General features: G+C 43.5%; 5 protein-coding genes and 1 pseudogene across 6 annotated transcripts; 2 read left to right on the top strand and 4 right to left on the bottom strand.

The window, feature by feature from the left end:
• Positions 1–7,648: 7,648 nt before the first annotated feature.
• LOC144383720 (histone H2A-like) lies at positions 7,649–8,096 on the top strand. The gene has a single exon (XM_078082572.1). The coding sequence runs from the start codon at positions 7,676–7,678 to the stop codon at positions 8,057–8,059; it is 384 nt and encodes a 127-aa protein (XP_077938698.1). The 5' UTR covers positions 7,649–7,675; the 3' UTR covers positions 8,060–8,096.
• Positions 8,097–9,028: 932 nt separating this feature from the next.
• On the top strand, positions 9,029–9,453 carry LOC144383719 (histone H2B). Its single transcript, XM_078082571.1, has one exon. It carries the CDS (start codon positions 9,063–9,065, stop codon positions 9,432–9,434), a length of 372 nt encoding a protein of 123 aa, XP_077938697.1. The 5' UTR covers positions 9,029–9,062; the 3' UTR covers positions 9,435–9,453.
• Positions 9,454–10,252: 799 nt separating this feature from the next.
• Positions 10,253–10,961, bottom strand: LOC144383757 (histone H1 pseudogene; annotated as a pseudogene). The gene has a single exon (XR_013451191.1). The product of XR_013451191.1 is annotated as a histone H1 pseudogene (transcript).
• A 1,745-nt stretch (positions 10,962–12,706) lies between these two features.
• On the bottom strand, positions 12,707–14,337 carry LOC144383717 (histone H4). The gene has a single exon (XM_078082569.1). The coding sequence runs from the start codon at positions 14,335–14,337 to the stop codon at positions 14,026–14,028; it is 312 nt and encodes a 103-aa protein (XP_077938695.1). The 3' UTR covers positions 12,707–14,025.
• On the bottom strand, positions 12,707–15,199 carry LOC144383718 (histone H3). The gene has a single exon (XM_078082570.1). The coding sequence runs from the start codon at positions 15,162–15,164 to the stop codon at positions 14,754–14,756; it is 411 nt and encodes a 136-aa protein (XP_077938696.1). The 5' UTR covers positions 15,165–15,199; the 3' UTR covers positions 12,707–14,753.
• Positions 15,200–16,254: 1,055 nt separating this feature from the next.
• On the bottom strand, positions 16,255–16,683 carry LOC120809075 (histone H2B 1/2). The gene has a single exon (XM_078082567.1). It carries the CDS (start codon positions 16,643–16,645, stop codon positions 16,274–16,276), a length of 372 nt encoding a protein of 123 aa, XP_077938693.1. The 5' UTR covers positions 16,646–16,683; the 3' UTR covers positions 16,255–16,273.
• Positions 16,684–16,706: the final 23 nt, after the last annotated feature.

The raw sequence follows: 16,706 nt of genomic DNA, 5'->3' as shown, positions 1-16,706 counted from the left end.
TACTGGAATTCTGGTATTACTGCTGCAGCTGCTGTTCTACCAGTTTCAGGGTCCTTTGCTCCGTCTGTATATATTTGTATATAGCTATGGTAATTCCTCCTGATATAAGACTTGCAGATCTTACATTTACCCCCACCCTCATGTCTCATCAGTTCAAGTAGTCCCAGGTCCACTTCAGGCTGTGGCAGTAACCAAGGAGGAACAGCTGGCTGCACCACTGCTGGAGAGTAACTCCTATTTAGTATACCTAGTTCCCTAGCCTTCTCCCTAGCAACCCGAACAAGCACCTGGTTCTTGTTCGTGGAAAAGGGGTACCTGGTGGAGTGGAGCTGAGGCCATCAGGCAGATCAGACGCAGCTGGCCACTGTCTCTTGAGTGCATTAAAACCTGCCCCTTTCTGAGGGTTTGGGCGCGACTGCTGGCTTTCTCCTGTTCCCCAGCACAATGCCGGTTTCCGTTCCTGCGTTTCGGTTGTTTAATCGGTTACTTTGGAGAATAAACATTGTTGGCTGGTAATCCCTGTAGCGTGGTTTCGTCTATTTGTTGTGGCCTTTGAGCCAGATCATAACAAATTGGGGGCTCGTCCAACTTGGAAATTGTACTATTAACAGAGGTTAAGTGATGTGTTTTTTGTGGAAACCTATGGAAGGGAATTGACCAGGCTGTGGGATGATTTGGAATCGTTGGTGCAAGTTTGTTTCTGTCAAGTAAAGGGACAAGGAAGGTAAGTGTTGACCTTTTTGGTTGCGCAAATGTATATATTGAGCCAATTCCCCTGTAGGTATAGCACGTTTTCCTCTTTAGGATGTGTGTGCACAGGAATGTAGTGCGGGCTGAAAGTGGTTGGAGCGGTTGTCTCGGGAGCACGTCCATGGTTGTGGCAAAGTTGCCAGCTTGCTGGTCGCTTAACCAAACTACTGGGTTTTGGTGCGTAAATACCCACCGCAAATAACTCCTGAAGACTAGGGTTGAGTTAGGTAGATCGGGTTAGGCAGTTTAGAGGGGATGCTCAATTTGAGATTATTTTGTGGTCTGTTGCGCACTATTTAGGTCAATACTGTACATTATTTTGTTTACCGGGGACTGATTGCTGTTGCGTATTGGTCAGGTGATGTTCATCATCATGGCAGGAGTAGATGAGTTCATTGCTATTCCTTCGGAGGAATTTTTGGATCAGTGTACTAGGGATCAGTTGTTAAAGATAGCTGATCATTATAAAATCAGTGTAGGCGACAGAGGGTAAAAGGAAAATGTTAGATCTACTATAAGGGCACATTTGTATGATATGGGTGTTTTAACACCTGTACAAAAATCACATAGTCCTACAAATTTGGCTTTGGATGGGTTTTCGCAGGATATGGCTCATAGTGTAGCTTTAAACTTTGAACAGCAAAAAGAAATGTTGATATTGCGGATGAAGTTGGAGAAGGAGAAAGAGTTAGAGTTGGAACAGATGAGGCAGCAAGCAGAAGTTGATAAAGTGTTTGCAGTAAAAAAAATGAGGCAACAAACAGAAATGGCAAAGCTAGATTTGGAAAATGAGAGACTGAGGTTAGTTAAAGAAGGTAAATTTTATGACTTTTCCAGGAATGAAGAGGTCGCTCGAAGTAGCGATAATTCACGTGACATTTTGAATAATTTGCGCTTGGTGCCTAAATTTAGTGAGAAAGATGTTGATGTATTCTTCGCGTTGTTTGAGTGGATTGCAGACACGAGGGGCTGGGTTGATTCAGACCGTATCGTTTTGCTACAATGTGTGTTAACTGGGCGTGCCCAGGAGTTTTTTTCCTTGTCTCTGGAAGACAGCGGTGATTATGGCAAGGTTAAAATGGCTGTACTGAAAACGTATGAGTTAGTCCTTGAAGCATACCGTCAGCGTTTTAGGAGTTGGAAAAAGTGAGATAAATCATATCTTGAATTTGGGGATTCACTTTAGTCGATGGTGCTCGGCCTCAGAAGTGAAGGATTTTGATGACTTGTATAACTTGATGGTGCTTGAACAGTTTGAGAATTCAATCCCAGAACGAATTGCCATGTACATAAGTGAACGGAAGGTGAAGACAACAGGGGAGGCTGCTGCCCTTGCGGATGATTATTTCTTGACCCACAAAGCTAGCGGTGTCGATGTCCGCACGCATGCTTTGTCTGGGGGGAAATGTTGCACCTGCAGAAGGGATGTTTTTTTCTAGGGCGTTAGGTGGGGGTTTTCCTCGAGAACAGAGTTGATCATGGAGTCCGTGACTCTGAGTGTCATTTTTGTCCTAAATACGGTCACTGGAAGAGACTGCGTGGCGTTTAAGTTAAGGAATAGGCAAGATGTAACTCATGTAAAGCCGGTTGCTCTAGCGGCACCAATTTCCAATGTGCTTTCAGACCAATCGAGGGTCGAGTCACCAGTTGTGATGTCAAAGCCTGACTTAAGCGCATACTTGCCGTTTATTTCAAAAGGACGTGTGTCTTCGGTGAATGAAAAGCAGTTTCCTGAAGTGTTCACGGCCTGCGCTGTGACGCGCGCCATGAAGTGGGCCACTGAAATTTCATGATTTGGTTTTGCGTGTTGCTCATGATGAGTCGGGTCACATGGGGGTTGGTAAAACGAATGATCGGGTCCTTAGACATTTTTTTTTGGTCGCGGTTTAAGAAAAGTGTTGCAAGCCACATCAAAACGTGCCACACTTGTCAATTAACTGGTAAGCCAAACCAGAAAGTGAAAGCTGCTCACCTGTATCCAATTCCTGTTGTAAACCAGCCATTTGAGCACCTGATTATTGACTGTGTAGGCCCTCTTCCTCGTTCAAGGTTGGGTGCGATGTATTTGTTAACTTATGTGCAGTAGCACCAGATACCCAGCCGCTGGACGCTATAGCTCCTCTGGAAAGAAAAATAGCAACAAGAAGGAAGTTTGCTCCTTGGTATAACCCTCAAACCCGGAACCTAAAGCAAACTGTGCGAAAACTTGAACGATTATGCCGTTCCACCAAATCGGAAGGATCTAAGCTAGTTTGGTAAGACAGCCATAAAACATATAAGAAGGCTCTCTGTACACAAGAGCATCGTATGACTCATGATTAATAGAGAACAATAAAAACAACTCCAGGTTTCTCTTCAGCACTGTAGCCTGACTGACAGTCACAGGTCTGTTGAGCCGTGTATTCCTTAGGACCTCAGTAGTAACGACTTCATGAATGTCTTCAATGATAAGATTCTGACTCTAAAAGAGAAAATTGATGGTCTCCTGCCTTCAGCCAGTGCCAAACCTGTCCTCAGATGTAGGAACCTTGGATGCAGCAGTGGGCCCTGATGCCTGTTTGGATGCTTTCTCTTCCATCAACCTTGATCAACTGACTTCTTTAATTTCGAAGTCTAAATTTTCTACTAGTCTCTTGGATCCGATTTCCGTCTGCTGAAGGAAGTCTTCACTCGATATAATGAATCTGTCTTTGTTGTCAGGACATGTACCACAGTCCTTCAAGGTAGCTTTAATTAAACCTCTTTTTAAGAAACCTACTCTTGCTCCAGGGGTGTTGGCCAACTACAGACCTATCTCTAATCTTCCTTTCCTCTCTAAGATCCTTGAGAAATTCGTTGCATATCAATTATGTGACTAACACAATTATGTGTTCTACAAAACAATGATTTGTTCGAGGATTTCCAGTCAGGATTTAAAGTGCATCATGGCACAGAAACAGCACTGGTGATAATTACGAATGATCTTCTACTTGCATCGGACCAAGGACTCATCTCTTTTCTTGTCTTGCTGGACCTCAGTGCCGCATTTGACACCATATACCATTGTATCATGTTGCAGAGACTAGAACATTTGATTGGCACTCAGCTGGTTTAAATCCTATTTATCGGAACGATGCCAGTTTGTGCTTGTAAACGGCAGGGGTGGAAGTAACAAATACAAATACTTGCAGTTCTGTTTTAGAATAAAGGGTTGGAAATTAAAGCTTTTTCATGCTGTTTTTATTATCCAATTAATCGATTAATCAAAGAAAAAATCAACCAATTAATCTATTGTCAAAATAATTGTTAGTTGCAGCCCTACTGTTGAGTATGTCCACAATTTAAAATAATATTCGAACTGTCAGATTTCTTTTTTTCAATGCAAATCCTTATTGCCTGTGTAGGATATTAGAAACAAATTGACGATCCGGTTCATAAAATTAATAAAAATGCATATAGTGTACACCAGAATACAGCCGTGATTCTGAAACTGTGTAATCAATAAAGTAATGACAATATTGTAAAACCCCTGTAATTCTGCAACTGTAATAGAATAATACCAATGTACTGTTATGATTGTATTTGATGTAATGTAATCAACTGGAATGCTTGCATGTAATACTTGAACAACAACTGATATTGACTAAGGATCATTCGAAATCCGAGTTACATTGAACTCACCAGAAGACCACTCCCAGATGTGTGGACACTAACTTTCACACCTTAAAGCATTGTTATAAATACCTGTAGGAAACATTGTTCTCGAGTTCACTGGTGGAGGCTACAGACGAGGACTAGGGATGGTCAAAAGGACTGACCTGGGGCCTGTTGGTGGCTGAGACCAACGGCTCCTCAGCTGAGATGTTCTTTTTACCGCAACGCCATCTCCTTTATTAAATACATTTGATTTTAACCTTTTGATTAGCAATGACCTCTGTCCGTCCAGCGTTTCTTCATTTTTGAACACAACAGCTGTCAGATCGTGCCTGCGCCAACTATTCTAAGACGTAATATAAGCAAAGGACAAGTCGCTGGTGCAGCAGGCAAATGTTTCTGGAGGTTAAATACACAGCGGTGTAAAGAGTGGACTGAGAATTTGAGAAAGAAATGTAGAAGAACGTTAAAAGAAAGAATGATGGCCAAAGCTATGATTACGGCCGGGTGTTTAAAAAAGACATAAAGGACATTAACTTTCTTCTCCGTCGTTACTATGGTCGATCTCCCATAGTCCATCCACTATCCCACAGGTCAAAACCCCCTAGCGGCCTGGCAAACTTTCGTTGTGTTTTGAGTGAACTTGCAGCGTCTCTCTCTTGCATGTCTTTAGAAGTTTGCGTCGCGTGTGCTCCGGTCATTTTAGTGATTGCCGCATTTTTCTCTTGCAGCGTTTTACTGATGCATTTGTTTTGCCGTTTGCAACGCGTTTGCACGTATACCGTAAAATTGCCTGTAATTCTTCTATCGTTCGTCTAAGAAATGTGCTTAGAATTTGAATTTTATACATCTAATGTCTGCTATTGACGATGTAATAAAACATTCATCGGTTAAAAAGTAATTTGTAGTAGTTTTTGAGAAGAGCACTTTGTACTTTTACTTAAGTATTTTTTAACACTAGTACTTACTTTAATTGAGTAAAATTCAAGCAATGTAACAGTACTTGTACTTGAGTCCCACAAGGTTCTGTACTTGGACCGATTTTTTTACCCTCTAGATGATTCCTTTGGGCCATCTTATCAGGAAACACCGCATAAACTTCCATTGTTATGCAGACGATACTCAACTGTATTTATCGACCAAACCAGAAGAGACCGACCAGCTTGTCTTAAAGACATTAGAACTTGGATGACCGGCAACTTCCTGATGCTAAACTCAGAAAAAACAGAAGTTATCTTGATAGGCCCAGAGCCCCTTCGAAGTCAGCTGTCACGTGATACACTTTTTATAGATGGAATTGCTCTGGTATCAAGCATCACTGTCAAGAATCTTGGAGTTCTCTTAAACCAGGTTATGTCCTTCAAATCTCATATTAAAAAAGACTTCAAGGACTGCCTTTTTTCATCTACTTAATATATCGAAAATCAGGAACTTTCTGTTTAGAAGTGATGCAGATAAATTAGTTCATGCGTTTGTTACTTTTAGACTGGATTACTGTAATTCTTTGTTATCAGGCTGCTATTGTAAATCTCTTAAGCATCTCCAGTTGATTCAGAATGCTGCAGCATGTGTATTAACAAGAACTAAGAAAAGGGATCATATTACTCCAGTATTAACTTCGCTGCAGTGGCTCCCTGTTAAATCAAGAATAGAATTTAAGGTACATCTCCTCACCTACAAGGCACTTGCTCGTGAGGCACCGTCTTATCTTAAAGAGCTTGTAACACTGTATTGCCCTACAAGGCAACTGCGCTCCATAGATGCTGGGTTACTTGTTGTTCCTATGGTTTTAAAAAGTAGGCTGGGGGCCAGAGCCTTCAGTTATCAAGCTCCTCTTTTGTGGAACCAGCTTCCACTTTCAGTCCGGGGGGAAGATTCGGTCAGCTCTGTTAAGATAAAGCTTAAAACTTTCCTCTTTGATTCTGCCTATAGTTAGGGCTGGTTCAGGTTAGCCCAGACCAGCCCTTAGTTAAGCTGCTATAGGCTTAACCTGCCGGGGGACTTCTTAGGACACACCAAGCTCCTCTCTCACGCTTTCTTTCTACAATAATCCACGTTTTATTAATGTACATGACTTATTCAGCTTCTTTCCGGGAGTTTTTTGTGCTTTCTACCCTAGCAGGTCTCCATAGATCGTAGTTCCTTCTGGACCCTGGTCCTGACACCTGCTGCTGCCATCATCATCATCATCATTATTATTTTAAATATTAAATCATATTACTGTCATCATAAACCAACATTACCCTCTCCTAAAGACTTTGTGCTTTCCCTCCCCCAGGTTTCTGTGGATGGTGGTTCTATCTCATGGTGGTGGTCGTCCCTGCAGTGGTCCTGCCGTGGGCCTGGCTTGCTACTCGCAATTATTTGAATCATTTCTGTCATAGGAATTAAATGTATTATACATCTTTTACATTTTTTATTCTGTACACATGACATCCATTGTAATCTGTCCATCCCGGGAGTGGGATCCGCCCTCTGACTTTCTCCCTAAGGTTTCTTCCCTTTTTTCCCCATGGAAGGGTTTTTTCCATTTTTGGGGGAGTTTTTCCTTTGCCGATGTGTGGGTTTCGGGACAGAGGATGTTGCATGTGTACAGACTGTAAAGCCTTCTGACCGATACAAGAGTACAACAAATAGTTTAGATATCAAACACAGCCAGCCAGTCCACATATCCGCAGACATTGAATAGTGAGGATTCTCACTACAGTGCTATAAGGGTGATGTACACCGACACACTTCGACGCCTTCACTAAAAAATGGGATGTATAACTTACATGCCCCTTTTTAGTGAATGATTCAATACAGAACTACATTACCTCAAAATGGTTGATCAGGGTACAAAATGAGAGAAAAAATCAATTTTTTCCACGCACGGCCATCCCATACTGACACAAATGTGGCCATTCACTTTCTGGAGAAGTAAATACACTAAATGAATCTCTCTCAGACACAATTTATGTGAGAGCCAGAAAATAGGATTTATTAGGAAAAGCCTGAATTAGATGAACTGAAACGAACGTTGTTGGTACTTCATAGATTCATTCATTTAGAAGACGGTAACTGCTGGGAACAAAAGCTCAGCCGCGCCTCTAGAAGCGAGTCTCCGCTGCTCATTGGTGGAAAATGATTTCAAACTGTCCGCCATATATAAGCGGTCCCGCCCTCTGCTCTCGCGCCTGGAGCCTCTTCTCTGGTTGGTGCGCGCGTCAGGAACCGTCCCGCCCGCTCCGCGGACATATAAAGGAGGGTTTGACGCGTTCACAGACACTTCCTTCCCTGAAACAGTCTAACAATGAGCGGCAGAGGTAAAACCGGTGGAAAGGCCCGAGCGAAGGCAAAGACCCGCTCCTCTCGTGCTGGACTCCAGTTCCCAGTCGGTCGCGTCCACAGACATCTGCGCAAAGGGAACTATGCGCAGCGCGTCGGCGCAGGAGCCCCCGTCTACCTGGCGGCCGTGCTGGAGTACCTGACCGCTGAGATCCTGGAGTTGGCCGGTAACGCCGCCCGCGACAACAAGAAGACCCGCATCATCCCCCGTCACCTGCAACTGGCTGTCCGCAACGACGAGGAGCTCAACAAGCTGCTGGGCGGAGTGACCATCGCTCAGGGCGGCGTGCTGCCCAACATCCAGGCGGTGCTGCTGCCCAAGAAGACCGAGAAGCCCGCCAAGAAGTAAAGCCGGAGACCTCCATCCACCACAAAGGCTCTTTTAAGAGCCACCCACTCACACGAAAAGAGCTGCGATACACATGTCTCCGGTATTGGGCCCAATAATAGAAACTCTGTTCTTGTGCTTTGCTTTTATTCTTTAAGTGTGTGTATAAAAGACTTGAATGGTGATTAACCAATTTGGGATCAACTGACAAGATAACTGTTCCATCAGGATTTGGTTAAAGACTAAATCATTGATGGATGTAGCTGCTGCAGTCTTTTTAACCCTGGCTCAATGCCTACAATCCATCTTTCCGTTGTAATCAATGTAAAAGTACAGTGGATGTTTGTCAAATCGGTCCAACTGATTCCAGTCTATTAGCCAAATTAACCTGATGGTTGATTTCGGGCCACCTTGATTCCTCACAAACAATCCGAGCTCAAACGTTAATTTGAACGACTAGATGTCAGTCATCAGGATAATTGTGCTCCTCCTACTTCTAAATTCACATCACAAAGTGAAGAAGAAGCCATAAAAATACAATCTGTACGTGTTTCACTTCCATGGCTCAGTGTGCCGAATGCCTACAAGTCCTGTTAAGGTGCCTTATAATATGTATGACTAATAGACATGTATTTGTCTATTCTGGATGAAAAAAAGGTGTGTGTCATGTCTTGACATGTATGTAAATATCAACAGGGTGCCCTGTGATTGTGAATGGTTTGTGTGAAGGTCATTAGATGATTTCAGTGCACACAATGATTCTTACAACATGATTTTCAACATGCAACTCTGTTGTGAAACGACAAATAAAAAACAATCTTATGTTAAGTCAAGTGCACTAAAGTGATTCAATCCCAACAGAGAAATCCGCCTAGATGCGACGTTTGTGACACATGCGCAGTATCACACAGAAGGCAACCAATCACGCTCGAGCAACAGCACAGTGTACTTTGCATCTAGTTCATATATGAACACCGTGCTGTCGAAATTGAGGCATTCTCAGTTTACAGAGAAGTTTCCAATCATGCCTGAGGTTGTGAAAGCGCCCAAGAAGGGCTCCAAGAAAGCCGTGTCCAAGGCCGTTACCAAGGGCGGCAAGAAAAGGAGAAAGTCCAGGAAGGAGAGCTACGCCATCTACGTGTACAAGGTGATGAAGCAGGTCCACCCCGACACCGGCATCTCCTCCAAGGCCATGGGCATCATGAACTCGTTCGTGAGCGACATCTTTGAGCGCATCGCCGGTGAGGCCTCTCGCCTGGCTCACTACAACAAGCGCTCCACCATCACCTCCAGGGAGATCCAGACCGCTGTGCGCCTGCTGCTGCCCGGCGAGCTGGCCAAGCACGCCGTGTCTGAGGGAACCAAGGCCGTGACCAAGTACACCAGCTCCAAGTAAACCTGATGTAGACCACCAACACAAAGGCTCTTTTAAGAGCCACTCACTTCTTCTAAAGATGATCTCCTTATGCTTGTATTTCAAATCTCTTTCCTCATGTGTTCATTTTTAAAAGGGAACATTATTTCCTTAAATTATTCATAATGGTCATAATTCCATGTGTTATAAATGTTAAATTGAAATCTGCAAATTGCTTATCAATTTAAAGCACAAACTGCCTTGTTGCCTGATCTGCATCCATGGTTTGTTTGCTAAAAGGAGTACCAAAAACACAATAGTGGCTATTATGGTGTATTAGGAAAAATGTACCGTCCAACTTATTTCTAGGGAATCTATAAATCTATGTGAATCTGTTCAATTTAACGGGAGCTCAGAAAGCGCAGGAAGGCAAGGTTGAATATAAATGGAAACATGTCTGACGACATAGCAAAAAGGGCAGGATAGTGTAAAGACACCAGCAGTGGGTCAAAGGTCTCATGTGTGTCTGTAGACACTAGGAGACATCAACCAGAATGAGCCAGTTAGTCTAGCAGCAACATGCCAGAAAGAGGGACAATAGTGGGACAACATCAGGATAATCACAATGAGGGTGCTTTAAATAGAGACGTCTGTCAGATAAGTAAACGCGTTGGAGAAAATAGAACACAGTTCAAACTGAAGTGCGTTCATCCACAACAGTAACAGTATCTTTGATTAGAGGTAAACATAAAAAGTATTGTGTTGATAATTTAAGAGAAGGAAAAGCTCTTTAAGGAGGGATTGGGTGGCTCTTAAAAGAGCCTTTTATAGAAGCATTGGTTCTTCAGACTGATATCAGTTTACTTCTTGGGTGCTGCTTTCTTGGCTTTGGCCTTAGCGACCTTCTTCACTGGAGTTTTCTTGGCTGCAGGGGCCATTTTCACCACCTTCTTGGGGCTCTTTGCCACCTTCTTGGGGCTCTTTGCCACCTTCTTGGGGCTCTTTGCTACCTTCTTGGGGCTCTTGGTCACCTTCTTGGCTGCTGCGGGTTTCTTGGCCTTCTTCGGTGACTTCTTGGCGGCTACAACTTTCTTCACTGCCGCTGCTTTGGGCTTTTTGGCCGCTGCGGGTTTCTTCGCTGCGGGCTTCTTGGCTTTAGGAGCGTCTTTCTTTGCCGGTTTGTCTGCGGTGGTCTTGCTCATCTTGAAGGAGCCGGAGGCCCCGATCCCCTTGACCTGGACCAGAGTCCCCTTGGCCACCAGGCTCTTGATGGCGGTCTTGACGCGGGCCTTGTTCTTGTCCACATCGTATCCTCCGGCGGTCAGAGCCTTCTTGACGGCGGCAGCAGACACGCCGCTCCGCTCCTTGGATGCGGCCACAGTTTTCACGATGAGGTCGGAGACGCTGGGACCGACCTTCTTCGGCTTGGACGCCTTCTTCTTGGCTGGTTTGGGCGCGGCGGCGGCTGGAGCTGGAGCTACTTCTGCCATTTCGTCCCGTTGTTGTGCGTTTGTGTCGTCGAGGACTCGAGAGAGTGAGACTGATGAAGAGCTCAAAGCAGCGGACTGAACTTAAACGCACCATGAGAACCGTAGAGACTCAACCCAGCCCGGAGCTGCTCGTGCAGTCTGAAAGTCGAGTCACTTGTCTTTTCTCTCCACTGATTAAAGACTAAAAACTAAATGTGCATCAGGTGCTGGAGGCTGAAGGTGGAGGAGCCGATAGCGGACTAGTTTCTCTTCATGTTCAGGTCACGTACAGCTCTGATGATCGATGCGTTTTGTTTGAGGAGCCTCCAAACCTCACCTACTCAGCGCCGTGGACAGCAGTGATCAGCGGCTTTTCCCACTCATTTCTCTCTTAAAAGTATTTAAAATACATCAATTCTCCATCAAAAGTGGGTTTCCAAACTATCCACATGTTGGTTCACGGTGTCAACGTAAAACAACCATCAGATGTTGATCAGTATTTAATAAACTGTACTTTTTTTGGAAGCAGCAAACACAAGGATGGTGGTTACAGTTCAATCAGACCTCCCATCACAGCTGCTCACTGTGGACATGTCTTCTGCTAATAGTACCTTTTACTATACGTAGTTGCAACATTTAATCATCAAATATACTGACCCACTAATGTTAGTTTTTTGGGAAGCTTTTATTTGCATATAGGTCGATTATTGTAAATCATTATTTCTATTGTGCTGATGAATTCTATCAGCACAGATGCATTTACATTTAGGTGAACATAACACATGTAATCACTATTATGACTATCATAGCTCGAGACACTATAAGGTGAAATTTCTCTCTTAGTTGTTTTCAGTTTTTATTTCCTAAGAAATCATGTTATTGATGTATAATATACATAGCTCAACTAATAATCAACAAACACACTCAAAATCAAAGTTAATCATTACTATTATTATTGTTAAATAGTTCAGTATTCCTAAGAAAAAATTCAAAAATAGTTAGATCCAAACCTTGTATGAGTGTGGAACCTAAAATGCATTGAGTACCATTCTGAGCAAAAAACACTAAAACAATTCAGAAGCAATAATATGAAATTAGAATGACAATTGAGTTTTATTGCGTATCTCAATCATCAGCATCCACCTTTTTACAAAGGAAGAAAGGAGCAATTTGTGGATTAACGATTGTATTCAGACTAACACTCTGAAATTGCATAATTGGAACGCTTGACATAACAGGAAGACAGGAACAATATTACGTTTCGGATAAAAATAATCTGAACACAGATATTTGCGCCCTTGACTTATATTTATTAACCAATATGTTCTGTTGGGTTTTAACTTGTATTTTTCCAGGTTAAAAGAAAATCAAGACTTTTAGTGACGACTATATTTTCAGGACTGAAAAGTATACTTTAACACGCCTGAAAGGTGTGTACAGGGTAAAAGTAAAAAGAAAGTAGTCCTCCACAGGGACCCATTATGCATGTGATGAGACAGAAATATGGAGATCTCTAGAGTTTTTGCCCGAGTGGTTAAAGGATTTTGGGTTCCCTGCAAATGGTTCTCTCAGTAGAACAGGGGTCGCCAAACTTTTTTCTCTGGGGGCCACATTATCGTTCCTGACTGTGATGGGGGGCCGGGGCCGGGTCAGCTATATAACAGAGAATTGTATGACCCAGATCAAAATTGACCACCAGCAAGCCTCATTGTGTAGTAGAGATTACTGGACTGGAACAGCCATCCACACTACTATATCGCCACTACTATATCAACACTTGATTCCTGGCACATATTTGTTTATCTTTACTAGTGGTTTGCAAAAGTAGTAATCGAGTCTTCACACTTTGTTTTAATTTGAAATATCACAGATATCCCATTTATTTATTTTCAAATAAAAATAACATCAAAGCTGTCAAGGTATGAAACATCTGCTTAGTTGGGGTCATTTGACACTGGCAAAGGTGAGTGAAAAATTATAAATTATAGGTAGGCCTGTTTATATTAATAATAATATTAATAATAATTGTGTGCAGCACGCCTATAAAATAAATTAATTAATTAAAAAAACATTGAAATTATAATAACTTATATACACATACTTATATATAACATATATAATAATAACTAGAAAATGCATTTCCTGCTGAAAATGCGTTGAAATGCGAATGGAATGCTCACTGTGAGCAACCTTAATAAACAATGCTTAATGAAAAAATTACTTTTGTTATTTTATTCATGTGTATTTATATTATGTGTATCCATTGTTTTGCTTTGAAAGACTACTGTTTAAGCACTTTATTTGTTGCACTTTTTTGTTTGATAATGAAAAATATTTTTACCTATCTAAACTTGTCATCTTTTGCTGAACATAAATAATTAAGTGCTCTTAAGAATACAATTATTAACAATATAGGTTAGGTTTCAGTTAAGAATTAGTTGAATACCATTGTAATCAAAATGTCAATCAACCTAAATTGTTCAAATGTTAAACACAGGTCTATCAATTAGGCTATATTGTGGTACATAGACAGTCATTGAGACACAGCAATAGCTTTCTGGTTGAATGTTCAGCTCAAGTCTAGAAGGCCCCACAAGTCATGAGCAGATGAACATGAATCAGAATAAGTTCAGGCATACGACCCAAAAATACACTAGAATGCATGAAATAACGCAGGGTACAACACGGGTACTACACCAAATGAATACCAAGTTCCTAATATTTGAGCCACCAACGTGTGTGGCTACGTGCGCGGCAATATTTTGGTCACCCCCCGACAAAATCTGACTTCATGGTTTTTTGAAAAGTTGGCAGCTCGGTGTATCAAAAGGAGGCATATGATTTTGACACGCAGGACAAAATCACCAGTCAGCTACCAGTGTTGTGCTCATTGAAGTACGTTGGTATTTTATTCATATGGAGCAACTTCTCAAATCATGACATGACAAATAGATCCTAGCGTTCTGAACACTGGTTATTTACAAGGAAGTCAACTGTTTATAGAGAAGGTGTGTGTGGTCCTTAAAAGGTCTGCACATTATTCAAACAGAACTATGCATTGGAATCTGCATTGATTTTGATGTCCTATTTTCATCATTACAGTAATCAGCTCCTCAAAGAGAGTGTGTGGCCCTTAAAAGGTTGTTGGTAACAGAAGTCTGTGTTTATCCTCCGAAGCCGTACAGGGTGCGTCCCTGTCTCTTCAGGGCATAGACCACATCCATGGCGGTCACCGTCTTCCTCTTGGCGTGCTCGGTGTAGGTGACGGCATCGCGGATCACGTTCTCCAGGAAGACCTTCAGCACACCGCGGGTCTCCTCGTAGATCAGACCGGAGATGCGCTTCACTCCGCCGCGGCGAGCCAGACGGCGGATGGCGGGCTTGGTGATGCCCTGGATGTTATCACGGAGGACTTTACGGTGACGCTTGGCGCCTCCTTTGCCGAGTCCTTTTCCTCCCTTTCCTCTTCCGCTCATGTTCACTGGTTGGTTTGGTACAAAGATGATAAACTCGAGACGGTTCACAGACTTATAAAGCCAGTCTGAGGACGTGATGGAAGACGAAGGCGGGGCTTTAACGTGGTTCTGCAGCGCCTCCTGCTGAACGAATGTGTGTTTTGTTGTCTTCTGCAGGACCAAAAAAATGCTGAAAAGATCAGTATTTGAGTAGACTTCTACCATTCCCTAAACACATCTGTTACATGGTGAATTTTGTGAACGGCAAGTTTTCTACTCAAAAGTACTTGATCGAACTCTAAATCAGCAGATATTCATTTGGACTTGACTAGATGACTTCTCAAATCATGAAGTGATGGTCACGTTAAGGAATAGTTCTTTACAGAGAGTGAAGGTGGCTCTTAAAAGAGCCGTTGTTGGGAGTAGAATCAGGGGGTTTAAGCTCGTTCTCCGCGGATGCGACGGGCCAGCTGGATGTCTTTGGGCATGATGGTGACCCTCTTGGCGTGGATGGCGCACAGGTTGGTGTCCTCGAACAGGCCCACCAGGTAAGCCTCGCTGGACTCCTGCAGAGCCATAACAGCAGAGCTCTGGAAGCGCAGGTCGGTCTTGAAGTCCTGAGCGATTTCTCTCACCAGACGCTGGAAGGGCAGCTTGCGGATCAGCAGCTCCGTGGACTTCTGGTAGCGACGGATCTCCCTCAGGGCCACGGTACCGGGCCTGTAACGGTGAGGCTTCTTCACGCCGCCGGTGGCCGGGGCGCTCTTACGGGCGGCCTTGGTGGCGAGCTGCTTCCTGGGGGCTTTGCCTCCGGTGGACTTACGAGCGGTCTGCTTGGTTCGTGCCATGATCGTCTCGTCTCGCTCTTGTTAAGAGAAGTGAACTCTGAGAGGAGACACCCGGCTCTTAAAGTGTGGACCGGCTGTGGAGCGGTGACGCTGATTTAGACCTCGGCTCCTTATTGGTGGAGGACTCCTCCTGGAGCTCAGCCGCGCCTCCACAAGAGAGTCTCCGCTGCTCATTGGCGGAAAACTATTTCAAACTGTCCGCCAAGAGCTGCCCGCCCTCGGTTATCGTGCCTGGAGCCGCCCGGCTCGCTCCACGGACACGTGCATTAGGGTTGTCTCGACTATATATTTATTATTGCCAATGTCAAGCTCTGAAACATTTAGTCCACGGCTATAATTTCGTGACGGATTTCTTATCAGAGCGACGACCTGAGGAAAAATAAACGTTGTGTGTCTGGTGTTTCTGCCGTATAGTTCTACAAAGAAATGCTTCCAATCATCACTAACAGATCCCATATATGAAAGGACGTGACACTTTTTGCTTGTGAAATGACTCCTTTTATTTCTTCTGTCAAAATACAAACATAAAACACCACCGTAAGAGCTTTTTGCCTTCTTGCATCCAGGTCCATTAAACTATTAAAATGTTCAAGGAATAAATCTGCATGAGTCAGTAACAAGATCCGTAGCCGTACAGTCAAGCTCACATATGAACATTCCTTTTGCATTCTCAAAATATGTCCTATTCCTTTACCGGAAGGTCTATGGGATTATTTACCATCACACATTTTGAAATAGCAAGATATGACAAGACTGTTGAAAAAAAGACAACATTTACAGGAGCTTGACGCAGCTGATGGCATCACCCTACTCTCATATACCAGAAGATATGCAGCGGAGTTCTCGATAAATACACCTCAAACCAGAAGCATTGAATCAGACAGGAGGTACAGAAGTTTGTAATTAGGTGGCAATTGCTTATGAAAACCCTTACAGTTTTAAAGTAGTTAGAATCTGTGAGCAACCTACAATTATTATAGTTTTAACACCATTACTAGCTTTTGATACTTTTTATTAATTTCAATATTGAGAAAAAGCATCAGGAAAAGGTCTTTAGAAGAGGTGGGTGGCTCTTAAAAGAGCCTTTGTGTTGGTGGTCTACATCAGGTTTACTTGGAGCTGGTGTACTTGGTCACGGCCTTGGTTCCCTCAGACACGGCGTGCTTGGCCAGCTCGCCGGGCAGCAGCAGGCGCACAGCGGTCTGGATCTCCCTGGAGGTGATGGTGGAGCGCTTGTTGTAGTGAGCCAGGCGAGAGGCCTCACCGGCGATGCGCTCAAAGATGTCGCTCACGAACGAGTTCATGATGCCCATGGCCTTGGAGGAGATGCCGGTGTCGGGGTGGACCTGCTTCATCACCTTGTACACGTAGATGGCGTAGCTCTCCTTCCTGGTCTTCCTCTTCTTCTTGCCGCTCTTGCTGACGGCCTTGGAGACGGCTTTCTTGGAGCCCTTCTTGGGCGCTTTCACAACTTCAGGCATGATTGGAAACTTCTCTGTAAACTGAGAATGCCTCAATTTCGATAGCACGGTGCTCATATAT

This window comes from Gasterosteus aculeatus, chromosome X, assembly GCF_964276395.1.
Source record: "Gasterosteus aculeatus chromosome X, fGasAcu3.hap1.1, whole genome shotgun sequence".
In the NCBI taxonomy this organism is placed as follows: Eukaryota; Metazoa; Chordata; class Actinopteri; order Perciformes; family Gasterosteidae; genus Gasterosteus; species Gasterosteus aculeatus.
This window is presented reverse-complemented; position numbering and strand designations above follow the sequence as displayed.